The 24,805-nt window shown below is 40.6% G+C and overlaps 1 protein-coding gene across 6 annotated transcripts in view; it reads left to right on the top strand.

Moving 5' to 3' along the window:
- The window catches only part of pacs2 (phosphofurin acidic cluster sorting protein 2), an 80,487-nt gene that overhangs the window by 23,352 nt on the left and 32,330 nt on the right, over positions 1–24,805 (top strand). For 2 of the 6 annotated variants that reach the window (XM_062979436.1, XM_062979433.1), the window contains exons 7-14: positions 2,326–2,406; positions 4,578–4,637; positions 10,449–10,606; positions 12,688–12,778; positions 13,530–13,604; positions 14,855–14,979; positions 18,857–18,989; positions 21,295–21,399. In XM_062979436.1, coding sequence (XP_062835506.1) covers positions 2,326–2,406; positions 4,578–4,637; positions 10,449–10,606; positions 12,688–12,778; positions 13,530–13,604; positions 14,855–14,979; positions 18,857–18,989; positions 21,295–21,399 — 828 coding nt within the window. Of the gene's footprint in view, positions 1–2,325; positions 2,407–4,577; positions 4,638–10,448; positions 10,607–12,687; positions 12,779–13,529; positions 13,605–14,854; positions 14,980–18,853; positions 18,990–21,294; positions 21,400–24,805 lie in introns of all 6 variants that reach the window. The other 4 variants (XM_062979435.1, XM_062979432.1, XM_062979437.1 and 1 more) reach the window with 3 other exon arrangements.

The following is a 24,805-nucleotide window of genomic DNA, read 5'->3' as shown; positions in this document are numbered from 1 at the left end:
GTCAAATAGCATATTTGGGGGGGGGGGGGGAGCATTTAAAGAGGCTATAAAATAGAATAGAAAACTGTTATGATAATCTCCTGCAGGGTGCATTGCTACCTGAATCAGAAAACAAGATGCCACCTCTATTCTATTTACAGAAGTGAATATTTATTTATTATTTATTTACTTCATTTATATCCTGCCCTTCTCATACCGAAGAGCACTCAGAGTGGCCTTACAAAATCAGCAGCAATTCGATGACATAAATACAATAAAATAAACAGTTACATTAAAACCAAAGACATTATAATTATACAATTTAAAACCAATGATTAAAATCACCTCATTCAAAATCATAATTCAAGGCCGTTCCATTTGTCATTTCATTATTCTTTATTGTCTTGTTGCACTAAAAAACTTGCTATCCAAAAGCTTGTTCCCATAACCACGTTTTAATTTTTTTCCCTGAAGGTCAGCAGGGAGGAAGCTGCTCTTATAATTGGCTATTTAATTTTACCTTAACATTGGCAAGCAGTCAGTGTCATTTTCCACCTGATGCAGTAGTCTCACCCTTTCTAGTGAAAGAATTGCCCCTCCCTAAGAGTCTAAGGGATTCAAACAATTTTGGTGGCTTGTGAGGTAGTGTTAGAAAAGCTGTGGTGGACATCTGAAATGGAAAATCAACTAGATCCTTGATGCTAAGGAGCTGCCGCAAGTTAAATGATCATCTTGACATTTAGAGCAGCAGTGAGGGATCCCCTCAAACAGGAGCAATGACTTTTTTTAGAACTGGTATGGCTGGAACCACAGCTTCTCTAGGAAGTGGATTCCCCATACATTTCTAATCAGGAATTCTAGGTAGCAGAAAATTCCCATTTTGCTCATTCTTCTAAGGCTGTCACTTAATTGGCACCTGGAAATGCCAACTGAGGACACCGTATTCTTCCCACTTCCCCATGCAGGGTTCAGGTGAAAGTGCCAGGTGGACAAACACCATAAGATGTTTTAACCAAGAACCCAGTGATGCTACTGGGTGTGATTATATTTGGGGGGGGGGGGGGGAGAGAGAGATTCAGGAGTATAGTGTTCCCTCACTTATTGCAGGGGTTACGTTCCAGGACCACCCACAATAAGTGAAAATCCGCCAAGTAGGGGCACTATACTTACACATTATATTAGTAGTTAGGTGACCTTTCTCCTCTTCGCAAGCCTTCTTCCTGCGCTTCTTCTTGACAGCCTCCTCTCCGGCGCCTGCCAATTTCCCTTTTGCGCATGCACCTCCCTCTTGTCGACATCCAAAGTGGCCCGGCTGAACGCCGACGATGAGAGGGAGGGCACATACGCAAAAGGGAAACTGGCACCTTTCGTGCATGCGCCACTGCTCAGAAAAAACCCGTGAAGCAGTGAGGGAGTGAAAAGCAAACCGCAAAGTAGGGAGGGAACACTGTATTTGGCATCCTCTTAGCTCCAAACGTTCCTCAATGGAATGGTTATCTGGATTCATTTCAATTTCAATTTTATTTTAGCCTCATGAGTTGAATACAGCTTGTATGTAATATAATCATGTATGTAACATGATTTTTGTTTCTGGATTATAAAGGACATTTCCTAATTGGTTCTATCATAAAAACATGGGAAAAAATAATTAAACCACATAAAACTTTCTTTTTGTGGGACATCCTGCAGCACATTTTATTGTAGTTTTTTAATGAATATCTCATTGAGTCTCAACCAATTCAACGTAGTTTCTGGCAGCCACAAAAATGAAGTTTCTGGAATATAACAACTACTTTCAAAGTAAGTACTGCACAGTTACACTGGAAATAATACTTTCAAACCAGAAACAGATTTTTTTTCTCCAAATTTTGTTGAACTGGACAGAGGAGTGTATCCTTGTTGAGGCTTCTGGACCTTCTGGTGACTTTTGATACTGTTGGCTATGGTATCCTTAGTGGCCTTTGTAGGATGGAAGTTGGAGACACTGTTTTACAGTGGCATTTCCATGTGTCTAGCTTCTGAGACAATATCTTTATATGTAAGAATGGAAAAAAGCATGAAGAAGAACAGTCTGCCTGCCTGTAACGGAACTTGCTTACAACTGCTCAGCTGTATCCTGACATTATACACACACACATTCTCCCCACTGCTGTAGTGCTTTGATGACTCATTAAGTTAATTCTCTACTTGATATATTACCAAAACGGAAGTCTAGGGAACTGAGTTGTAAAAGTACAAAACCCACTCCTTGAGCATGCCCAGAGGGACATAGAAATATGCAAGCATTTTTATTTCACTTATGTAATTTTGAATATTGGGATGATACTCATTTTCCTTTCTTTTAAGGATCTGGATGATGATGAATATGAATTGGGGAAGCCAAAGAAGCAATGGAGATCGATAGTAAGAACAACATCCATAACCAGGGTTGGTGGAAATTAATTTTACTAACATTCATGTGTAGTTTGAAAAGTTGGAGCAAGATATAATGCTCTCTTTGGAAAAACAGTCAGTGGCTATACAATTGTATTTATTGATTGTGTAAACTTCAGCTACTAAGTTACTATCTTTCAAGCTTCTGCACAAACCACAGATTCCCAGCTGGGTTGAGGAATTGGGAGTTCTATCATATCTTTCCCTTTCAGAATGTCTGTAATCTTGAGTGTTTTACAAGAAAGGTCTTGACATTACCACATGCAGAGTTTCTCTTTTAGTAGGAAATGGCTGGATAGGAATCCCTTTCTCTTTATACTTCTCTAGTAGGATCCAAAAACAACTGGCCTCAGGATGCCAGGGGAAACTTGATATGCTGCAGGGTGAGTGGCTCTTCATTACCGTTCACTCAGATTCCATGTTCGCTGTTGGGATAGGTATAGCTATCAGGTGTACAGGGAAGTAGAGCGAGTTGTATCCCAACAGGGTAAATATCCCTGCCTACTACTGAGAATTGACTTCTCAATACACATCACCACAGTAGCTGTCTAACGGATGCACATGAAAGTCTTTTGACCTCATTGTTCTTGGAATCTGAGTGAATGCATGTCCATTGGGGAAAACAGGTGCAGAACCTATTTTATGCATTTCAGGTTTTTCTATAGCAGTGGTTCTCAACCTGTGGGCCCCCAGGTGTTTTGGTCTATAACTCCCAGAAATCCCAACCAGTTTACCAGTTGTTAGGATTTCTGGGAGTTGAAGACCAAAACATCTGGGGACCCACAGGTTAAGAAACATTGTCCTAGAGTGACTTACAAGCCACAGGTCTTATAACTGATTTTGATGAGCCTACTCAATAAAGTTTTGGCTTGGGATAGGAGTCTACAAGGTAGCACAAGCAAAACAGACCAAGGAAGTTTGTTGAGTGTCACAGGCATCTGTTTAGCTGCTTTGAGTCCTTTTGTAGAGAAAAGGGGGATATAAATAAACAACAAGAATAATAATTTGGGCTCTTAATGGTACATCCCTATCTAGCTGTACGAGCCCAAAAAAAAGATGTCCATAACACAACAAACTTCCGAGGTCTCTTTTGCTTGTAGGTACATCCAAATCAATTTTTTTCACATCAATCAGGTATTAGTGATATTAATGATTCCTGATTTTTTCACAAATATGTTGCAGAAATATGTTGATTGGAAATAGCTTCATTTTCAGTGTTTATTGGCTTCAGCCTTGGCATTGGAAGCAAAACATAATCTGGGCTTTGTGCTAAGGGGTAAACCAGGTGAGTTGAAGGGATAAATGATCCTGTGGCTTTGTGTTGAAGATGGCTAACCAACTAATATAATGGTGCAGCTTTAGAGACATGGTCAGCAAAGTAACCAGGTGTTTCTTGTTCTCAGAAAGTTTTATTTTGAAAAACTAAAACAAGCTAGAAAAATACAGAGAATTGGAGTTCCCAGTAGCACCTCCAAAATGGAGGGACCCCAAACAGTGACAGTACATTTGCCTTTATAGTTTCACAGGACCGTGCCACTCTTTTGGGGTGTCACCATGTACAAGGCTAGTGCTGACGCCACCAGAGCAGGGGAGGGTCTGGCAAGCCTCCATCTTATCAAGGCCATCTGTGTCCCGCAGAGTGGGTTATGGGGTGCTCACATAACCACATAGTTCTGTGGAAATTCCTAAAGGCATAGATGAAATTATATGATTGGGGATTGGGATTTAATGGGGCTGTCTGATCTCGCTGCAAAAATAGTGATAATGCAAATCAGTAATGAATTAATTTCTGTTGAGAGGCCTTTAATTATGTATTTCTGCATGTTGGGCCATCATGCAAAAATAAGCAATCAAAGAACTAGATGTCCCTTGAGGTCTCTTCCAGCTCCATGATTCTATTATTCTAATCCTACTCTGTTGAAAAGCTGCAAAAAAGATTGTATCAAGGGAGGTCTAGTCAACTTTCTTTATGTCTCTGGGCCCCCAGTCGTGCACCAATGCTGGGCATATATTGGACCCAGCCTCATTAAAGGTACCAACCCTGATGTATTGTAGTAGTATATCTTTCAGCTTCAGAATGTGAAACAGTTTGTTCTCTCTTACATTTTGCTGTTTTACTTTTTGCTGATTTGTTTTGTATTTATTCATTGTATTTACATTTACAGCAACAAAACTTCAAGCAAAAAGTGGTGGCGCTACTGAGAAGGTTTAAAGTAACTGATGAGGTAATCTCCCTTTACATGTGTTTGGGTATAGTATAGCCTGTCACCCTGATAGCAGTCAGATGTTCTACATCAGTGCATTTGTTTTGAAATGGCTAAAGTATCCAACGTGGGGTACTTAAAGTAGTTTTTCCATATGAAGCCACACTAGTAGTGCATTGACACATTAATAATAACATTATTGTAAATGACCCTGTTGCACTACAGTCCTGAACCACCTTATCCACCACACACACCACACTTGGTCCAGACAGTCCAGTAAGACAGAGTTTATTAAAAGATGAATATGTAAAAAAAATCAGTAACTTTATAAAGAAACATCAAAGTTCAAACGTTATTCCAAAAGAATCCCAGAAGGCCAAAATCCATTTACAGCACAGTCTTGATAATCCATAAACATGATGTAAAGAAGTGTATGATTTTATTTTGTTTATAAATGACATGTTTATTTTATTTTGTTTAAACAGTCAGGTTTGGTTAATTTAAAATGGTAAGTATTGGAGCTGATAGTGCCAGAAGGTAACCAGCTCAGCATTAGAAGATAGGTTGCCGTGACAACGGGGCGGAGCCAACAGCCGTTGAAAAGGAAACCAGGGGAGTTTAAATCTCAGTCTGTGATTTTTAGTCATAGGGAAAAGACTGGTTTCAGGTTAAGGAAACCAGGGAGGCAGACCTCTATTAGGCCAGACTAAGCAAGTTAGGTGACTTGTTTAGGGTTATTTATAGAGGCTGTGGATTAGGGGAAGTTAATCCCAGTGGATCCAAGAGGATCAGGTTCTAGTTTAGTTTTGGAGAAAGAAGTATTTTGAAAGTTGGAACACCTCACATCTGTTTGTAACCATTAATCTAAGTGCCTTTAAAAAGCTATAGAAACCATTAAGCTCTGTACATGCAATAAACTTGTTTTGATTTTTGTTCCATCTAAGTCTCTGTCACAATCATATACTAAGTTAAGCAACATCACCATCTGAAGTAAAATAAACAAAGAAAGCATAAAAAGAATAAGTGCCATCTGCCTGACATCTCCTCCATTGGTGGCAGCGAAGAAGATAGTTAAAACATAGAATAATATAGTTAAAATCATTATCAAGACATTTTTATAATTGGTGGTAACTGTGTGTGGTGGGATCAGAAAGGATTCCATTCCTGTCACCTCACACATCTGTACATCTGTACAAATTGGCGGCAAGCGGTGGGATACGTATAACATCCCTAATTTAGTGCCTGAGATCGCTCACTGAAATTCGTGAGGTAAAAGTTGTAGAGAATGGCCACCAGAAAACAGAGAAAAGGAGCAGGAGAGGTAGAAGTGTACCAAGAGGAAGAGAGTTCAGATTCTGAACAAAAGACCACCATGTCAGAAGCGATGATGAAATATCAACTAGAGATGAAGAAATTAGAAGTGGAGAAGATGAAATTGGAGAAAGAAGCAGAGGATAAAGAGAAACAGAGACAGGCACAGATGGAGAAGATGAAATTGGAGAAAGAAGCAGAGGAGAAACGGAGACAGGCAGAGATAGAGCTGAAAAAGATGGAGATCGAATGGGAAAAACAGAAGCTGACACTGTCTCAGCCTTCTGTGGTGGCACAACCAGGGACTCCCATCATTAATCCTGTTGATTCAGCCTTAAAGAGGTTTCCTAAATACAACAAGGAAGATGATGTAGAGCAGTTTTTAATTTCGTTTGAATGGTGTTGTAAAGATCTGCAAATAGCTGAGGAAAATTGGATGATTTACCTCAGGCCACAGATTTGTGGAAAGTTATTAGAGATCTATAGTGAAATGGTGGAAGAACTTAGGAATTACACTATATTTAAACAGCTGGTACAACAAAGGTTACAGCTGACTCCTGAATTTTATAGAACAAAATTCAGAACTCTGAGGAGAGATAAAAATGAAAGTTTCCTACAACTGGCTGCCAAACAAGCACAATATTTTGAGAGCTGGTTAAGAAACTCTGAGGTAAAAGACTTCCAGCAGCTGAAAGATTTAATAAAATTAGAACAGCTATACCAGCAAGTTCCATCAGATTATCGATGGCTGATACAAGATAGAAAGCCTCAGACTGCTAATCAAGCAGCTGGTATGGTGGACCAACTAATTACATTGAAGGAAGGGTTTAAAAAAGAAGAAGGGGGATTTAAGGAAAAACAGTTGAAACAGCCATCTTTTTCCCTCACACGCACACAACGAGGGAGGGGAGCTTCCATAGAAAACACCACCTGGAGGATGGCTAGTGCAATGAACCCTGCCAGAACTGAGGGAAATGTTCGATGTTTCCACTGTGGCAAAGCAGGACATTTTAAATACCAATGTGGTCTTTTAAAGAAAGAAAAATCTTCTTTCTTTGTCAAGAAAGCCCCAACAAAATAGATAAATAAAGAACCAGCTAAGGTTCAAAAAGATTCCCCTGAGGAAATTCAAAAGGAGAGACAATGTTTATTTGTTTTATTGGATCAAACATCAGATGAATATTTGGAAAACATCAACATTGATGGGAACCAAATGCAAAGATGGAGGGACACAGGTTCAGAAGTCTGTATCATTAGACCTGAATTAGTACCATCAAAATGCCAACACCCTACTTATCAAGTCAATCTAAAAGGTTTGGGTCCCGTGATCCCAAGCGAAGTAGTTTCTTTACCTGTTGAATATGACAAGTGGAAAGGAGTGTGGGACTTTGCTATTAGTTCTGATATTCCATATAAATGCCTAATTGGTAATGACCTTGCCAGAGAAGTCAAAAAGATGCAAAAGACTATGGATGAGGGTGAATGTAAAGCTGGAAAATCTGATAAAGAAATTGTCTGTTTGCCTATACAACAGAACTTAGAGGAAAATCCTGAGGCAAGTTCTGTAGTGGCTGATTTGGTAAATAAGACTGTGGGGGAAAGAGAAATCCTGAAGGAGCAAAAGTCTGATGACACATTGCAGCCTTTGTTTGATCAAGCCCAAAATACTGAGGAAGATTTAACTTTAGAGAAGCCCACCAGGTTTATTAGTAAAAATGGAGTTTTATACAGAGAAGTTTTAAATCAAAAAGCACCAGAGATGTCCGCTTCCTATACGCAGATCGTGGTACCTCAGAAGTATAGAGAACAGCTGATGGAGGTAGCCCATGACAGCCCACAAGGGGGACATTTAGGAATTAGACGGACCACTCAAAGAATCACTAAAAATTTCTTTTGGCCTGGCATGTACCAGCAAATTAAAAGGTTCTGTCAATCCTGTGACACATGCCAGAGGATCAGCTCAGGAAGAGATAAACTTAAGGCTCCGTTAGTCCCAATGCCACTAATTGGGGAACCTTTTTCTAGAGTGGGCATAGATATCATCGGTCCCCTTCCCAAACCAAGTAGGAGAGGATGCAGATATATTCTTACTATGATCGACTATGCAACTCGTTATCCTGAGGCAGTAGCCCTGTCAAACATCGAGACAACAACAATAGCCAATGCACTGCTCTCAATATGGGGAAGAACAGGTTACCCTAAAGAGCTAATATCGGAAGCTGACCCAGTTCACTTCTAGGTTAATGAAAAGATTGCTGGAACTGTGTGGAATAAGGCATTTGACATCATCAGCCTATCATCCACAAACCAATGGCCTTGTTGAAAACCTAAATAAGACCTTGGTTCGCATGATTAAGTCTTACAGTCAGCAACACCCACATGACTGGGACATCAAGCTCCAGCAATTATTATTTGCCTATAGGGAAGTTCCCGAAGACAGCACTGGCTATAGCCCCTTTGAATTGTTATACGGGAGGCGAGTGCGAGGACCGCTTGATCTAGTCAGGGAATTTTGGGAAGCATGCCCAAGACCAGAACCTGTTTCAGTAACCAAGTACATTAGAGATCTACAGTCAACAATGGAAATGGCCAGGAACACCACCCAAGAACATCTAGCGACAGCCCAGCAAAGACAGAAAGCTCAATATGATTCAACTGCCAGATGCAAGAGCTTTGAGATAGGGGATGAGGTCCTGTATCTTACACCAACCAAGACCAACAAGCTCCAATTAGATTGGACTGGACCGTGGAAAGTCATCAAAAGACACAGTGGCGTGAACTATTCTATATATGATGAACAGTCTAATGTAGAAAAGCTGGTGCATGTAAATATGTTAAAACCATATGTAAATAGATCTGTAAATGTATGTATGATAATTTCGGGGGAGGAAACAGGTACTTTTCCCTTTTGGGAAGGAAATAGGAAAGCCTATAGAAGTAGTGAGCAAGTAAAGGTTGACGAAGGATTGTCCCAGATTCAACAGAAACAAATTAGGAAATTATTAAACAAGTATGATAATTTATTTTCTGATCTCCCAGGGAGAGTACAGGGGATTTATCAAATCATCACCGGTGATACTCCACCCATAGCATCTCCTCCATATCAAGTTACAGGCAAAATAACTAAATGCATTGAGAGGTAGGTAAAAGAAATGTTGGACATGGGCATTGTAGTACCATCAAGCAGCCCATGGGCCTCACCAATTGTTCTGGTTCAAAAGCCTGATAACACCACAAGATTCTGTGTGGACTATCGTCTTTTAAACAAAGTAACACAACCAGATACCTACCCTATGCCTCGATTAGATGATTTGTTAGAGAGGATGGGGAAGGCCAATTTTATCAGCAGCCTGGATTTAACCAAGGGATTTTGGCAGGTACCCATGGCACCTCAGGACCAGGCAAAGACAGCTTTTAGGACCCCTGGGGGATTATATGAGTTCACCGTTTTACATTTTGGTTTAAGAAACAGCCCAGCCACGTTTCAACATTTAGTGGACAAAGTACTTAGTGGTATGGGAGATTTCTGTGTGGCTTACATGGACGACATAGGGATTTTTAGTTCGAGTTAGGAGGATCACTTGAAGCACCTCAATCAGGTATTGAGTCGGTTAAAGGAGGCAGGTCTAACTATCAAGGCTTCCAAGTGCCGGATAGGGAACCGCACAACCCAATATTCAGGTCATATAGTAGGTTGTGGAAGTATTGGACCGGAGCTAACCAAGGTTGAAGCTATCCACCAATGGCCTATTCCAAAAACCAAAAAGCAAGTAAGATCATTTCTTGGTTTAGCAGGATATTACCGGAAATTTATACCATCATTTAGCACTTTAGCAGCCTCTCTAACTGATCTCACCAGGAAAAACTGTCCCAATCAAATGATTTGGTCCGCTGAATGTCAGAAGTCCATGAAACAATTAAAACAAGCCCTTACATCGAATTCTGTTTTAAGAGCCCCAGATTTTGACGCACCTTTTATTTTGACCTGTGACGCTTCTGATACTGGATTAGGAGCCGTCTTAAGTCAGGTTGACACAGAAGGGGAAAATCGTCCAATCCTCTTTCTCCGATGGAGCCTGTTACTACAGGATTACTCCTTTGACATAAGGCATGTAAAAGGTAAAAACAACATTGTAGCTGATTCACTTTCCAGGACGTATTAGAGTTTGCAACAGTGAAGGTTTTTTTTTTTTTTAACTTTTTGAAATGTTATTCACTCATAGTCTTTTCACCTATTTTCTTTTCACTAAACATTTTCTTTATTCCTAGACTATTTAGCATTCTGGTGCCTGATTTGTCTCCTCAACTCTTTCTTAGTATAAACATACTCTTTTGTTTCTTCCGTTCTGTGAACTGTGGTCTCCAAACATTAGATATTATCTTCCTTGAATTCATTAGAATTCAATAAGTTTAGAAAATTGTTTGGAGCCTAAGGAATCTGAGGCAGTCCTTCCCTTCCTCAGGATCCTCCACAGTCCCATCCCAATATTTCTTACCTGTTGAACTGTCTGTTGTATCTAGGTTTTGGATTCTGAGCAAGATCCAGCTGATCATGTCCAAGAAGTCGAAGAAGATCTAGACCTTCTCTATGACACTCTTGATATAGAAAATCCCAGCGACAGTGGTCCTGACATGGAAGATGATGACAGTGTCCTCAGTACTCCTAAACCAAAACTAAAGTAAGAGAATTTGATATCTAAGGGCAGGTGTGACCTTTCTTTTTGTCTGTTAGGGTTGGAGATGCTGGCACAACAGAGTGAGAGTTAGAAAGAGCTTCTCACATGTCATTATCAGTACTTAGGCGATCCCTCGTAGTTCTAGGATGATGGTCCTCCATTTCTTGGAAGACGCCTGTGCGTGATTTTTTTTAATGTGTGGAGCTTGGTGCACAGCCAGTCAACACACAGTTTTCACAGATTGAGGTCCCAGCAGTGGTGTGATTAACACAATGAGAGTGGCTTCTCAGTCTGTTGCAGCCTTGTTCCGCCTTCACAGCCGTTGTAACATGTACCATGTTATCCTCCGCCTGCTCCGCCGTTGAGATCTTTGGATCTTCGGATTGTTCTTGGTCTGGATCCTCCCCTGTGGCCACTCCTGGGAGTGTGTGACTCCCGTGGTTGTGCCCTCAGGTTCATTGGAACACGCAAGCCCACCCCCCCCCCACCCCCACTTCAAGGTGACAATCCATCGAGGGGGATTATCAGTGTATGATAAAGAGAGTATCCAGGGAGGCTCTAGATTTCTGAACATTAATCTCTTAAATCTGTCTGTAGTCATTTATAGTTTAGGCTTGTCTTACTGATTTTTTTTGGTGTTGTTGTGTAGTTATTGTACTCTTCGAAATGTTGGATTCAAATTCTGACGTGAGTTATTGTCTATCAGAATAAAAGTATTGTTGGGTGAGTGTAGGTAACTGGTTTTTTGTAGTGTTCTGAGCAGATGCTGGAAGTATCAAGGCATGTACAATAGTCATCTGGTTTCTGACAGAAGATGGTGTTTTTATATGCACAGTAATGGCTAGAAGATATACTCTGCTGTAAAGATTCATTTGGGCTTGGATTGTTAGCAGAATTAATGTTGAAGCTGTAATGGAAACTCTCAGGTGCCTATTTTCTATAAGATTCTGTTAGTGTATCTCAGGTAGAAGAGAAGCTTTAGGCACAAGAGTTAAGAAAATATAGTACTCCTCCAGTTCCAGTCTGAATTGTTTTGGGAAAAGACTTCTCCCTTTGACTAAGAGAAAAGGTCAACCAATTTTTGTTGTTCTAAAACAAAAATGGTAATTTCCATACTTCCAAACCAGCCCTACCTCGTGTCAGAATTGCAAGTTTGTTAAAATTAATCTCCATCATTTTAATCAGGGTGGAAAGCATTGGGAGAGCTGGAGTGAAAGGAGCAACTTGAAGGGCAAGTAGGTTATCAGTACACCAAAGATTATCAATGTACTGAGAATGGAGTGGTTCTTAACATCATTCACTCTTATGTATCAGTAGTGAGAGCACCGGTAGACAGCAGCTGCCAGCGCACCCCAAGGAACACTGAATTACTGTGGTCTAAAGCAGGGCTTCTTCAATTTTTTTCACTCACGTCCCCTTTCCACCCAAGAAATTTTTATGTGACCCCAAATATATAGATAGATAAAAGAGATATACAATCAAACATTTACTGATAATAAATTCGCATTTGCAAAGTTTGCTAAACAGGCTGATTTTCTGTTTTTATGAAGTACAGCAGACACATTTTCTGCAGAGTCCACTGTACACATGGCCCAACAGATTCATGTAAATGTGATTTGAATGTGATTTTCGTGCTTCTTGGCAGGGGGTTGGACTGGATGGCCCGGAGGTCTCTTCCAACTCGATGATTCTATGTGTCTATGAAATGTCTAAAACGTCAATTAGATAGTGTTCCTGTTTTCCTGTTGCCAATTTTTTGTGACCATAACATTGAACCCCATTTTTTGGAAGGAATAAACCAGAGAAAGGGAGGTACCCACTTCTAAATGGGGCAATAAACCAAATGTGAAGTAAAACACTGTAGTTTATTTAGCTGTTTTTACTTCAAGTGAGAACAGTTAAGCAGTGTGTTGCTTTTAGTAGTGAAATTAGATAATTGGGGGTATTGATTAATTTAAATCTTTTTTGTCAGATTTTCTTCTAATGTCATCTTGATGGTGTCTTATTATACAGCTGTAGTTGTTGATTCTGTAGGAGTTCCAAAACACACCAATTATTACATATTCTTTGTGTTCTTCCTATAGACCTTACTTTGAAGGCTTGTCGCATTCAAGCTCTCAAACTGAAGTTGGGAGCCTCCAGAGCGTCAAAAGCCAGAAAGAACCACCCAGTCCTGTAAGTTATGACTTCAAAATAATATTGATTTATATCTAAAAATACCTAAAAGCTGCTGATTGTAGAGTTAATTTCAAATGAATAGCAACATCTATGAAACCATCTGCAGTTTGGTTAGATGTATAGATTTGTTCCTTATTTATAAAGGCTGAGGATTTTAAAAGTAAATGTCAGGCATTTTTAGTTTAAACTGTGTAAATTATGTTATTAACTGACATCAAAGTCAACGTCATTCTAAGGTGACCCTACCAGTATAAGAACTCCAAGTCACCCTGTCATCAGCAGTCCTACTCCAAAATAACAAATTCTGAGCTGTGGCTTCCTTGACTGCAGTGTGATCTTCTTTTCCTACTGCATTCCTTCTTGCAAAGCATTATTGTGTTTTCTAATGAATCATATCTTTTCATGATATGGTCGAAATGCAACAACCTTAGTTTAATCATCTTACTTTCCAGGGAGAGCTCTGGGAAGATGATGAAAGATAATGATGATGATGATTATTATTATTATTATTATCACCTGGAGTGAATTTTGCCCCTTCCCACTTGTGTGAGAAGCTGTGCATAGAATATGCATCATACTAAATTGTATGAAAAGATTGAGAAAGACTCCATTTCCATTTCATTAACTTTGTTGATCCTGCATAGATGAAGTGTATTTGCAGTATTATGATCATCTTTCTCAGAACTAGCTTGTCCAAGAACAAATGAGATGTTCAACTTCTTGTGTTTCTTATTCTTATTCAAAACAGGTAGAAGTGCCTGAAAATAATAAGAATCTTGGAAGTAAACAACCAATAGATAGCATTCCTGAAACTGTGTGCTGTGTAAGTACAGTTGTTCATTTCAGACTTTTTCTAGACCAGTGATTCCCAAAGTGGGCACTACCGCCCCCTGGTGGGCACTGCAGTGATCCAGGGGGGGGGTGATGGCACCTATTAGGACACGGGGGCAGAGCTAGAAGAGTGGGTGTGGCTTCTTCCTAAGAGCCTGAGACAGGGCTGAGAATCTATACCTTTCCTGAGGCGCTTGTTGGGACACAGAGGGCAGAGCTAGGGAAGGGGGCGGAGCCTCCTTCCAAGCACCCGAGACAGGGCTGAGCCTCTGTACCTTCCCTGAGGCGCTTGTTAGAACACGGGGGCGGGGTATAGAGGTTCAGCCCTGTCAGGCACTTGGGAAGAGGCCACGCCCGCTCCTCTAGCCCCACCCCCTGTGTCCTGGCAGGTGCCGCAGGACAGGGATAGAAGCTCAGCCCTGCCTCAGAGCTCGTAACTCCGCCCATCCCAGTCCTGGCCACCCATTTGTGGCCCTGCCCACCTCCCCCTCCCAGCCCTGCATCTTGGACTAGGGGAGAGGCTCAGCCCCGCCCTCTTGAGCAGGAGCCATGCCCACCCTTCTAAGCCATGCCCCCTTTCCAGGGGGCGCTGAGTAATATTTTTTCTGAAAAGGGGGTGGCAGGCCAAATAAGTTTGGGAACCACTGTTCTAGACGAACTCCAGCTGGAGATACTTGCTTTCTCCAAGTCCCCTTTTCTGCATGTCATCATGTAAAATGTAAAATGCATTTGTGATGTATGAGTCCTGGGATAGTCTCTTTGGGCATGTTGATTACAGCAGAAACTCTGGTCAATCTGGAAATGTTACATTTATTCAAGCTGGGCTGCCTTTTCAAGGTGCTACAAAGCTTTGTAGCTTCCAGATACTACTTAGGATAGAACTATTGTGACGGTATGTCATTATATTTTACACTGACCTAGAATCTCGTGCTCTGGTTAGTATCATGGATGGATAATTCTGAGAAAATGCATTTGTCAGACTGTTACTCCTTTCAGCTAGTCTATACAGGATAGCAACATTTTTGGAGGATTTCAGGACCAGCTGGATAAGCTGTGATTGTATCTGGGACCTTCTGCATCCTGGGCATGTACTCTGATGTTTAATGAACAAATCTTTCCTTTTCAATATTTTAAAGGGATATAATTTGTTGCCTGACGATTATACTTGCTGGCAAAAGACAAAACCAATCTTGTTTGTACAGAATGTTTTCTCTTATATGTTTTTCATATTTTCCAAATTAGAAGACTCAACAAGAAGATGACAGCCCGGAATCAGAACAATTGGCTTCTCTGGATCTCTTTATTGAGAAACTTCCACCAAGTGGCAGAATGACAAAGACAGAATCTCTCATAATTTCTTCCAGCAGGTAGCATGCTTACAAACAGTTGCAACTAGCATTTGTCTCTTGTCTAGAAACAGCTGACTCTTATATTTTGGTTTGTGGCAACACAGTGCTGTTTTGAACTGTTTCCAATACAAAACTAAGTATTTTTTAGCCCCCATATGGCAATCGTAGTGTTTCGGTTCAGGTGTTATATAACTGCACCCTGATGACTAATCTCTTATTCTAAAAATACTAAGGTAAAATTGCCTTAATATAGAGTTTTGCCAGTACAGAAAGGAAAGAGCATTTGCCAAAACCATGTAGAAACAATTAGTCAGATACCAATTGACCAGTGAAATTTTATTTTTTCTCTTTTTTTAACATACAGATCCATGAAAATATAAATTTAATTCTGTTGTTTGATCATACAAAACAATACCACTCATTCTGTTGCACAAACCACTTGGGTAAAGAAGTTCAGAAACATCACAATTTTTCTCAGCCTTGATGAGAGTGTCTTGTTTGATCTCACAAAAAAAGCCAGATTCAGCTAGAATTTTCACATTTTGCAACTTTTTGTGAAATATACTTCACAACCTCTGAGGATGCCTGCCATAGATGTGGGCAAAACATCAGGAGAGAATGCTTCTGGAACATAGCCATACAGCCAAGAAAACTCACAACAATCCTTTTTGAGAAATGTTGCAGCTGTTTTTTCCTATAGAAATATTTTACTTGTGCAAAAGCTCCGTGAAACTTTCGCAAAGGAGTTCAAAAATGCTAAACATAATTTGAATATGTGCAAAGCCTCTAGTAATTTCATACTCAAAACATTTTACTATTATTTGTTCTTGCATGTGAACATAAAATATGTAGAGATTTTAATCTGGATGGTGGGAAGTAGCTTTATGAGGTAGGCTTCTGTAGGTGTGGAATTCTCTGATAAACAGACTTAAGAAGGCTCCGTACCTGCTTCAAGCTATTAGCAAAGATCTGCTCAGATTCTCTGAAGGGAAGGGAATGTACATGTAAGAGGGAGTAGATAGTATGTAAAGACTCTTTGATCCCAGGTCAAATATGAAAAACATTTCAAATTGGAATTTAGTAGGAAAATATTTTAACTTTTTGAACAGTTAGAATATGGTTTCCTCAGGTCATTTCATTAACATCATGCTTCCACATTCTAGACCAGTGGTTCTCAACCTATGAGTTCCCAGGTGCTTTGGCCTTCAAATCTCAGAAATCCTAACAGCTGATAAACTGGCTGGGATTTCTGGGAGTTGTAGGCCAAAACACCTGGGGATCCACAAGTTGAGAACCACTGTTCTAGACCACATGCAATTTCTAAAACTTTCTGAAGCCAGTTTATATGGTATAACTCCAATATCTAACGACTGAAACTATAGTTGGATCCAGTGCCTTGGGAGGCACATATAATTATGAGTGAAGAGGATTCCCAGCTCACCAGAAATCCCCTGTGACCCCAGAAAAGTCTGTTCTGGGGAATTGAGGGACCTTAGGAAAAGGTCTGAACATGTATGAAAGGCTGCAGTCGGAGATGCTGTTGGAGAAGATTAGATCAAGACAGCTCTCGGGAACAGATCATTGAATTGATGCATGTAGCAACCCTAAACATAACAGGACCTAATTTCTGTATTAACATTTCTGTATTAACAGCAATATTCTGTGTGCTTCTCTTTGAAGAAAGGATTCTTAATAAGGCAGAGAACATAGAATCCAAAATCCACAAGTGTTTCCTTGAGGAGGACACTTTTGGGTTCCAAAGATCATTAAGGGTTTTTGGTGCTTTCAATGAAAAATTTTGGGAGCAGTCTTCCTCACTTCCTGGAATATGCTGTGAATGTAATTTAACCGAATCCCAACTCACTCCTGGGCTACATTCAAAGGATTGTTGTTTACTCAGAAATATGTAAAACACTTCTGACATAAGTTCTTAAAGGTTACTCAGACCAGCTTATCTCTGTGTTATGGCTTTTGCCCAAAAGCATCTCCATCAGATGTGAGGTTTATTATAAAATAACCTTTTCAATGAGGTAAAGTAAAGGTTTCCCCGGATGGTAAGTCCAGTCGTGTCTGACTCTGGGGGTTGGTGCTCATCTCCATTTCTAAGCCGAAGAGCTGGCATTGTCCGTAGACGCCTCCAAGGTCATGTGGCTGGCATGACTGCATGGAGCGCCGTTACCTTCCCGCTGGAGCGGTACCTATTGATCTACTCACATTGGCATGTTTTCGAACTGCTAGGTTGGCAGGAGCTGGAGCTAACAGCGGCTGCTCACGCTGCTCCCGGGGTTTGAACCTGGGACCTTTCGGTCTCCAGCTCAGTGTTTTAACGCACTTCGCCACCGGGGTTCTAACCTTTTCAATAGATAGTGCCAAATATTATTTTCCAGAGAAGCATATATAAAGAGAATTTTGTTGGGGCAGGGGGGGATCTTTTATAATATCCCACCGCTGCCACCAATATAACGCAAATTGAGGCAGGGGGGAATCTTTTATAATAATAATATTCCACCACTGCCCCCAATATAAAGAAAATGAGCAAAGCGGGGAGACTAGGCTGAGAGGCTAATTATAACAGATTTTTTTTTTAAATGGTAGCTGCCACCAACCTAAAATGTCTTTAGGATTTTTGTTGTTAAATGTGTCTGAGGCAAACTTCATTCCATTTTCTGCCCACACCGATTTTGCCCCAGGCTCCCAAACTGATGTTCACTATGAGGCTTTTCTGTGGTATTTTATTGTTGTATTGCTGGAACTTTTATTAAGATTTCTTGATGGAAAATATACACTGTGGAGGCTCTTGAAAGTTGAAAATAGAATAAAAATTTATTTTCTTGAAAACAGGTAAATGATTACTTCAGAGAGGTTCATAAGCGTAATTGGTTATAGACGTTCTTCAGCTTAACTTAGTTGTATGTTTCAGGTTACTTCACTTAGTTTCAAACAGTTCCAACTAACCAATCTATCTATTGGTCACAAAAACCCTCACTCTATTTGTTGAGAATAGACACGAGTTCCCCTGGGTTGTTAACTATTAACCAGCCCAATAGTGAGAGTCAAGAGATCCAAGCTGCCTGACTTAGCCTGTCAGTTTCCACAGCTTTCAGTTCTCCCTCTCACACACACTCTCCCAGCTCCAAAACCAAACTGCTCTCTTCAAACCCTCAAACAGAACTCTCTTCTTCAAACCTCAAACCAGAACTCCCTGGAGCTTTTTTTTTCTGCACTCTAAGACTTGGCTCCTCCCATCTGCTCTGGTTGGTCAATCCTAGGAGTCTCTCTCTAAGCTCCTCCCCCTTTCTAACCTCACTCAAGATGGCTGCCTGGCATTCCTCAACAAAATGGAGGCTGCCTCACTCACTGCCACCAAGGCTTCATTCTCGGCCTAATAGGTAAGGGTCACTACATATGCCCAGATTCGTCACATGCCCAGTTTTTTTAAAAAACGATATTCACTGAGGTGTCTGAAAATATTTTTATTGTCTTCAGTATTTTAAACTCTATGACTTAAGGACCACGGCTCACTGTTGTAGTTTGGTATGGCGTCAGCACTCTTTAGCAGAGAAAGCTAAAATTTTGTAAATCTACAACTCTCATGATTTCATAGCATCAAGATATGGCAATTAAACTGGTGTCAAACTGCATTGATTCTACAGTGTAGATGTACCCTCAATTGTCTTTTTGCCAGTTCCTTGTTTTGTATATATGTATTGTTGCCTTAAATGTTGTAAATCACCTTCATTGATAAAGAGTCAATACGTGAGTAAATGGAAAGAGGAAAGTTCAGTAATACTGCCTTCTCCATTTCCTTCTGGGTTCAGTTATGTTGTAGTACAGTGAGCAGTGTCTGTGCTTTTTTCATTTTCATGAGAAGCATGCATATACTGTCTCTTAGCAGATTAGAGGGGAAACAGGTGGGTCGCAGAGGTAGAAGCACATCACTGAAGGAAAGACAGCCAGCAAAGCAGCAAAATGAAAGGGCCAATAGTCTGGACAATGAGCGTTCTCCAGACACAAGGCACCACTTACAGGTGAGTTGTGTCTTTCATTGTCCAACTCTTTTACTTTTTCTCATTTGGTATAACTGGAAATGCTAGTTTTCATTATCACAAAAAAGGAGCCACCAATTACCTCTGCTTTATCCCAGTCTGCTAGTCAAACAATCCAGAAAATGAATATTATAATCCATTGCCCTTTATTTTCTTTTTTTCCCCTCCTGCCTTGCCAGCTGCGTTTCTCTGTTTTGCCTTAAATTGTTTTTTAAAAAAATCCAAAAGCTGCAAAAGAACAGTGTCTTTATTTTCCAACCAAAATGCATAAAACACATCATGCCAATTTGACTAACTCCACAGGCTTCTTCATCAGGCAAAAAATCATAAAGAACAAAGAAAAAATGATGATGTTGAAGGTACATGGCTACACTTTGTATCAGATGTTGTCTCTACTGTAATTCAGTGGATCTGGAGGGATCAAAACACAGGCAGAGATCACTCCCTTCATTTTTGGCCATGTGAAGATTGAGACAAAGAACAGTAAAATTTAGCAGCAGTAAAATAACTTCTCAAGGGATCCAGGCTGTCTTTGTCTGTTGTGGAAGCTTGCATGATATGTGTTGTGCATTTTTGTTGGTCAATAAAGGTTTGTACGTTTTTTTGGACTCTGTACTTTAGTGTACAGCTAATGTGTTTTATCATTGAATATGTTTCTTTCTTAAATTGGCCAAGCAGCAATCACTTTAAGTGCTCAGTAGGATAGTGAAGAAAAAGGAGAAAATGTTGAAGACAATAATGTCATTAAAACACCTTAATAACTGCATAGTCTAAGGAGTGAGACAACAATTAAGTTTCTGCTGTTTAAGTGGGCATTAAAAAGCGTTCTGCTGATCAGGCTTTTGATACTTCATTAAATAAGAAGTATTTCCCAGGTTTCTAACTGGAGCAAATTACAGGGCGCTTTCAACGCCACTGTTTAAGGAGCTCCATTGGCTGCCGTTTATTTTCCGAGCCCAATTCAAGGTGCAGGTTATCACCTACAAAGTCCTAAACGGTTTGGGACCCACCTACCTTCGAGACCGCATTTCCCCCTATGAACCTGCACGACCTCTTCGTTCGTCGGGGAGGCCCTCCTCTCGCTTCCACCACCTTCACAATCACGGCTGGTGGGGACGAGGGAGAGGGCCTTCTCCATCGTGGCCCCCCCGGCTCTGGAACTCGCTCCCCGGGGAGATTAGGCAGGCCCCTACCCTCCTCTCCTTTCGGACGAGCCTGAAGACTTGGCTCTTCCGAGAGGCTTTTGGTGACTGATCTCTGTATGATCGACCTGTTGTCCATTTAACAGTGTATGCCTTCCCCAGTATTATAATGGCACTTTATAGCTGAGCAACCACCCTTCCCTGATGACAAGATATATTTGCACTTTTAGCACTTTGGCCTAGATCCTTTGAACCCAATCCATGATTTTAACACTTTATCTTGTATGTGGTTTTTTATGACTTGCTTTTATTGTCTGATTGGTTGGTTTTATTGTTTTGTTTTTACATTGTTCTGTTCAGGCTTGACCCCATGTAAGCCGCCCCGAGTCCCTTCGGGGAGATGGGGCGGGGTATAAGAATAAAATTATTATTATTATATTATTATTATTTATGACTTTCAATGAGAGCAAGTCAGAAGGAAAATCCTCCAAGAGCAAAGTGATGGGGATACATTATTCCAATTTTCCATACTCTTCCTTCCCTCCCAACAAGTCCTTATCATGTTACAGCTATTAAACATGATATATGTAACCATATATTGCCTCAGTCTCTCTCATAAAGGCAGCAACATTTTGAAACAAAAGTCCATAATGCCACAAAAAGCTGTTCAGATAAAGAGAAGAAAAATATCAATCCTGTGATGAAAGGGGGAACAAGACACAGAAGCAGCCATTCTGCTTTTTACCTTTACATTCTTTTTACTTTTCCAAGGATCATAAATGGGGTGGATAAGGCTTAAAACTTGGCAAGCCTGGTATATTAGGTTATTCCAATCACTGAGTCATTGCAACATTATACCATAATAAAGTAAAACGGATCTCATATTGAACCCTAATAATTGTCAAAAATTGCTGCTCAGTGAAAAAGTGCCAACAAATTAATGGGATCCTTGGAGCTAACATATGATGTCCATGGGTTATTTCGAAGGGACTACTTCATAGAAACCTTAGCTTACTGTGTTCAGGGAACACCCCTAAAGATGGGAGTGATTTGTTAATCACTTGTTAAACATTTGCAGGATAAAAGCTTGTCTTGAGATCTCCAAGGTCCTAAGGAGTCTTTGTGTTTGTGTTTTGTATTTACAGATCCCTAGAAAAACTGTCTATGACCAGTTGAATCACATATTGATCTCAGATGACAAGCTACCAGAAAATATCATTTTAGTCAATACTTCTGACTGGCAAGGACAGGTGAGAAATGTCACTAAAATTATTACATGCTTCTTTTAGAATAAACCAGGAAGGCCAATTGACAAACTCCAAAGCAATGTCATCAAGACCATCGGCAGCATAAATCTTTCGTATAAGGTTTTTCATGCTTGAAGGTTTTAATTCTCTTTATTCATCACTAGTGTTAAATCTGAGTTCAGGTCTTTCATAACTATCAAGGAATAACTGTTAAGTGATACGATTATATTATAGAGAGTTTACCTAACTGCAGCTTGTTGTAGCTAGCTCTAATAGCAAGGGTGAGGAAGAGCTGTTTCCAGGGTCAACATTTACAGTGGGGAAAAAAGTATTTAGTCAGATACCAATTGTATAAGTTCTCCCACTTAAAAAGATGAGAGAGGCCTGTAATTGGCATCATAGGTAGACCTCAACTAGGAGACACAACATGAGAAAACACATCCAGAAAATCACATTGTCTGATTTTTCACAAATTTATTTGCAAATTATGGTGGAAAATAAGTTTTTGGTCGATAACAAAAGTTCATCTCAATACTTCGTTATATATCCTTCATTGGCAATGACAGAGGTCAAATGTTTTCTATACGTCCTCACAAGGTTGGCACACACTGTTGCTGGTATGTTGGCCCATTCCTCCATGCAGATCTCCTCAAGAGCAGTGATGTTCTGGGGCTGTCGCTGGGCAACATAGACTTTCAACTCCCTTCAAAGGTTTTCTATAGGGTTGAGATCTGGAGACTGGCTAGGCCACTCCAGGACCTTAAAATGCTTCTTACGAAGCCACTCCTTCGTTGCCCTGGCAGTGTGCTTGGGATCATTGTCATGCTGAAAGACCCAGCCACATTTCATCTTCAGTGCCCTTGCTGATGGAAGGAGGTTTGCACTCAAAATCTCATGATACATGGCCCCATTCATTCTTTCATGTCTACGGATCAGTCGCCCTGATCCCTTTGCAGAGAAACAGCCCCAAAACATGATGTTGCCACCCCCATGCTTCACAGTAGATATGGTGTTATTTGGATGCAACTCAGTATTCTTTCTCCCCCAAACATGACGAATTGTGTTTCTGCCAAACAGTTCTACTCTGGTTTCATCTGACTCTATATATATATATATATATATATATATATATATATATATATATTTCCGTGTCAGGAGCAACCGGAGTCGCTTCTGGAGTGAGAGAATTGGCCGTCTGCAAGGATGTTGCCTAGGGGACGCCCGGATGTTTTGATGTTTTTACCATCCTTGTGGGAGGCTTCTCTCATGTCCCCGCATAGAGCTGGAGCTGATAGAGGGAGCTCATCCGCGCTCTCCCCGGGTGGGATTTGAACCTGGCAGCCTTCAGGTCAGCAACCCAACCTTCAAGTTACAAGGCTTTAATCCTCTACGCCATCGGAGGCTCCCGGTGGCTCTCATGTTGTCATCTGACCATATTAATTGAGCCTCCGGTGGCCTAGGGGATAAAAGCCTTATGACTTGAAGGTTGGGTTGCTGTCCTGAAGGCTGCCAGGTTCGAATCCCACCCGGGGAGAACGTGGATGAGCTCCCTCTATCAGCTCCAGCTCCATGCGGGGACATGAGAGAAGCCTCCCACAAGGATGGTAAAAACATCAAAAACATCTGGGCGTCCCCTGGGCAATGTCCTTGCAGACGGCCAATTCTCTCACTCCAGAAGCAACTCTGGTTGCTCCTGACACGAAAAAAAAATTTAAAAAATTAAAATCCGACTATATGACATTCTCCCAATACTCTTCTGGATCATCCAAATGCTCTCTAGCAAACTTCAGTTGGGCCCGGACATGTACTGGCTTAAGCAGGGGCACATGTCTGGCACTGCAGCATCTGAGTCCCTGGCAGCGTAGTGTGTTACTGATGGTAGCCTTTGTGACGTTGGTCCCAGCTCTCTGCATGTCATTCACTAGGTTCCTCCATGTGATTGTGGGATTTTTGCTCACCGTTCTTGTGATTATTTTGACCCCCACGGGGTGAGATCTTGCGTGGAGTGCCAGATCAAGGGAGATTCTCAGTGGTCTTTTATCGCTTCCATTTTCTCATTATTGCTCCCACAGTTTATTTCTTCACACCAAGCTGCTTGCTTATTGCCGATTCAGTCTTCCCAATCTGGTCCAAACTACAATTTTGTTTCTGGTGTCCTTCGACAGCTCTTTGGTCTTCACCATAGTGGAGTCTGGAGTGTGACTGCTTGAGGTTGTGGACACGTATCTTTTGTACTGATAACAAGTTCAAATAGATGCTATTACTACAGGTAATGAGTGGAGGACAGAGGAACCTCTTCAAGAAGAAGTTACAGGTTTTGCTTGTTTGTAGGTGACCAAATACTTATTTTCCACCATAATTTGCAAATAAATTTGTGAAAAATCAAATGATGTGATTTTCTGGATGTATTTTCTCATGTTGTCTCTCCTAGTTGAGGTCTATCTATGATGCCAATTACAGGTCTCTCTCATCTTTTTAATTGGAAGAACTTGTACAATTGTTATCTGACTAAATACTTTTTCCCCCCACTGTATGTTGGAGCCCAGCAGCTTCCTCAGCTGAGCTTGTAAGAAGAGCCTTTGGAGGAAGCTATCACTTCCCAGCCTGCAGAGCACATACAAGCAAGTTCATCTGAGCAGTTGGAGGAAGGATTAAGTGTTCTCGCTCTTTTAGACTTAAGAAGAGACTTAAGTTTGCAGATCCGCCTGATGGGCAACACACGAGAAACAAGCTTAAAAACTGATCAGGAGTTGCATGTTGATGTTGACAGCAACATCAGAGTTTGGAGCTGTGACCTTGGACTGCTCATGGACTTTGTCTCATGGACTTTGGCATTTGGATTTTGGATTGATTTTGAACTCTAGTGTTTGTTGAAAACGGTGTTTGGATATTGAAATGGACCAATGACTCACCTTGAGTTATTTCCTTCCGTTTGTGTCTCTTCGGTTGGCTTTTTTGGTTTGGACTAGCACTGTTTGCTGTTTAGATTATCTGTGCTTGTCTCTGCTTCATTTGGGTCTCTGCTTCATGACACAACCTCTAAACCACTTCCTGGAAATGCAGGGTCCTCTGTAGATACAGACATTGCTTTTTTGGCATAGGTGGTTTTGTTTTCCAACCCAGTTGCCTTCTACAATAAATTAAATCTCGCCACAGGTATTTTTTCCCCATGTTGGAATCAATGGGGTTGATATTTATCAGTGGATTTCATGGATTAAATGTTTTATTTCATCGTTGTGAATACATTCAGTTGTATGCTACTCAATAGAGTTTGAAACATTTTTGAAAAGTTGAAAATATCTTTTGAAAATTTTGAAAAGTTGTTTCTATTGGACTATGCATAGCAGATAATTTAAAGATGAATTTATCCCACAGAAATCTAAAGATCATAATCACTGTTCTACTGTGG

Source organism: Anolis carolinensis, chromosome 4, assembly GCF_035594765.1.
Source record: "Anolis carolinensis isolate JA03-04 chromosome 4, rAnoCar3.1.pri, whole genome shotgun sequence".
NCBI lineage: Eukaryota > Metazoa > Chordata > Lepidosauria > Squamata > Dactyloidae > Anolis > Anolis carolinensis.
This window is presented reverse-complemented; position numbering and strand designations above follow the sequence as displayed.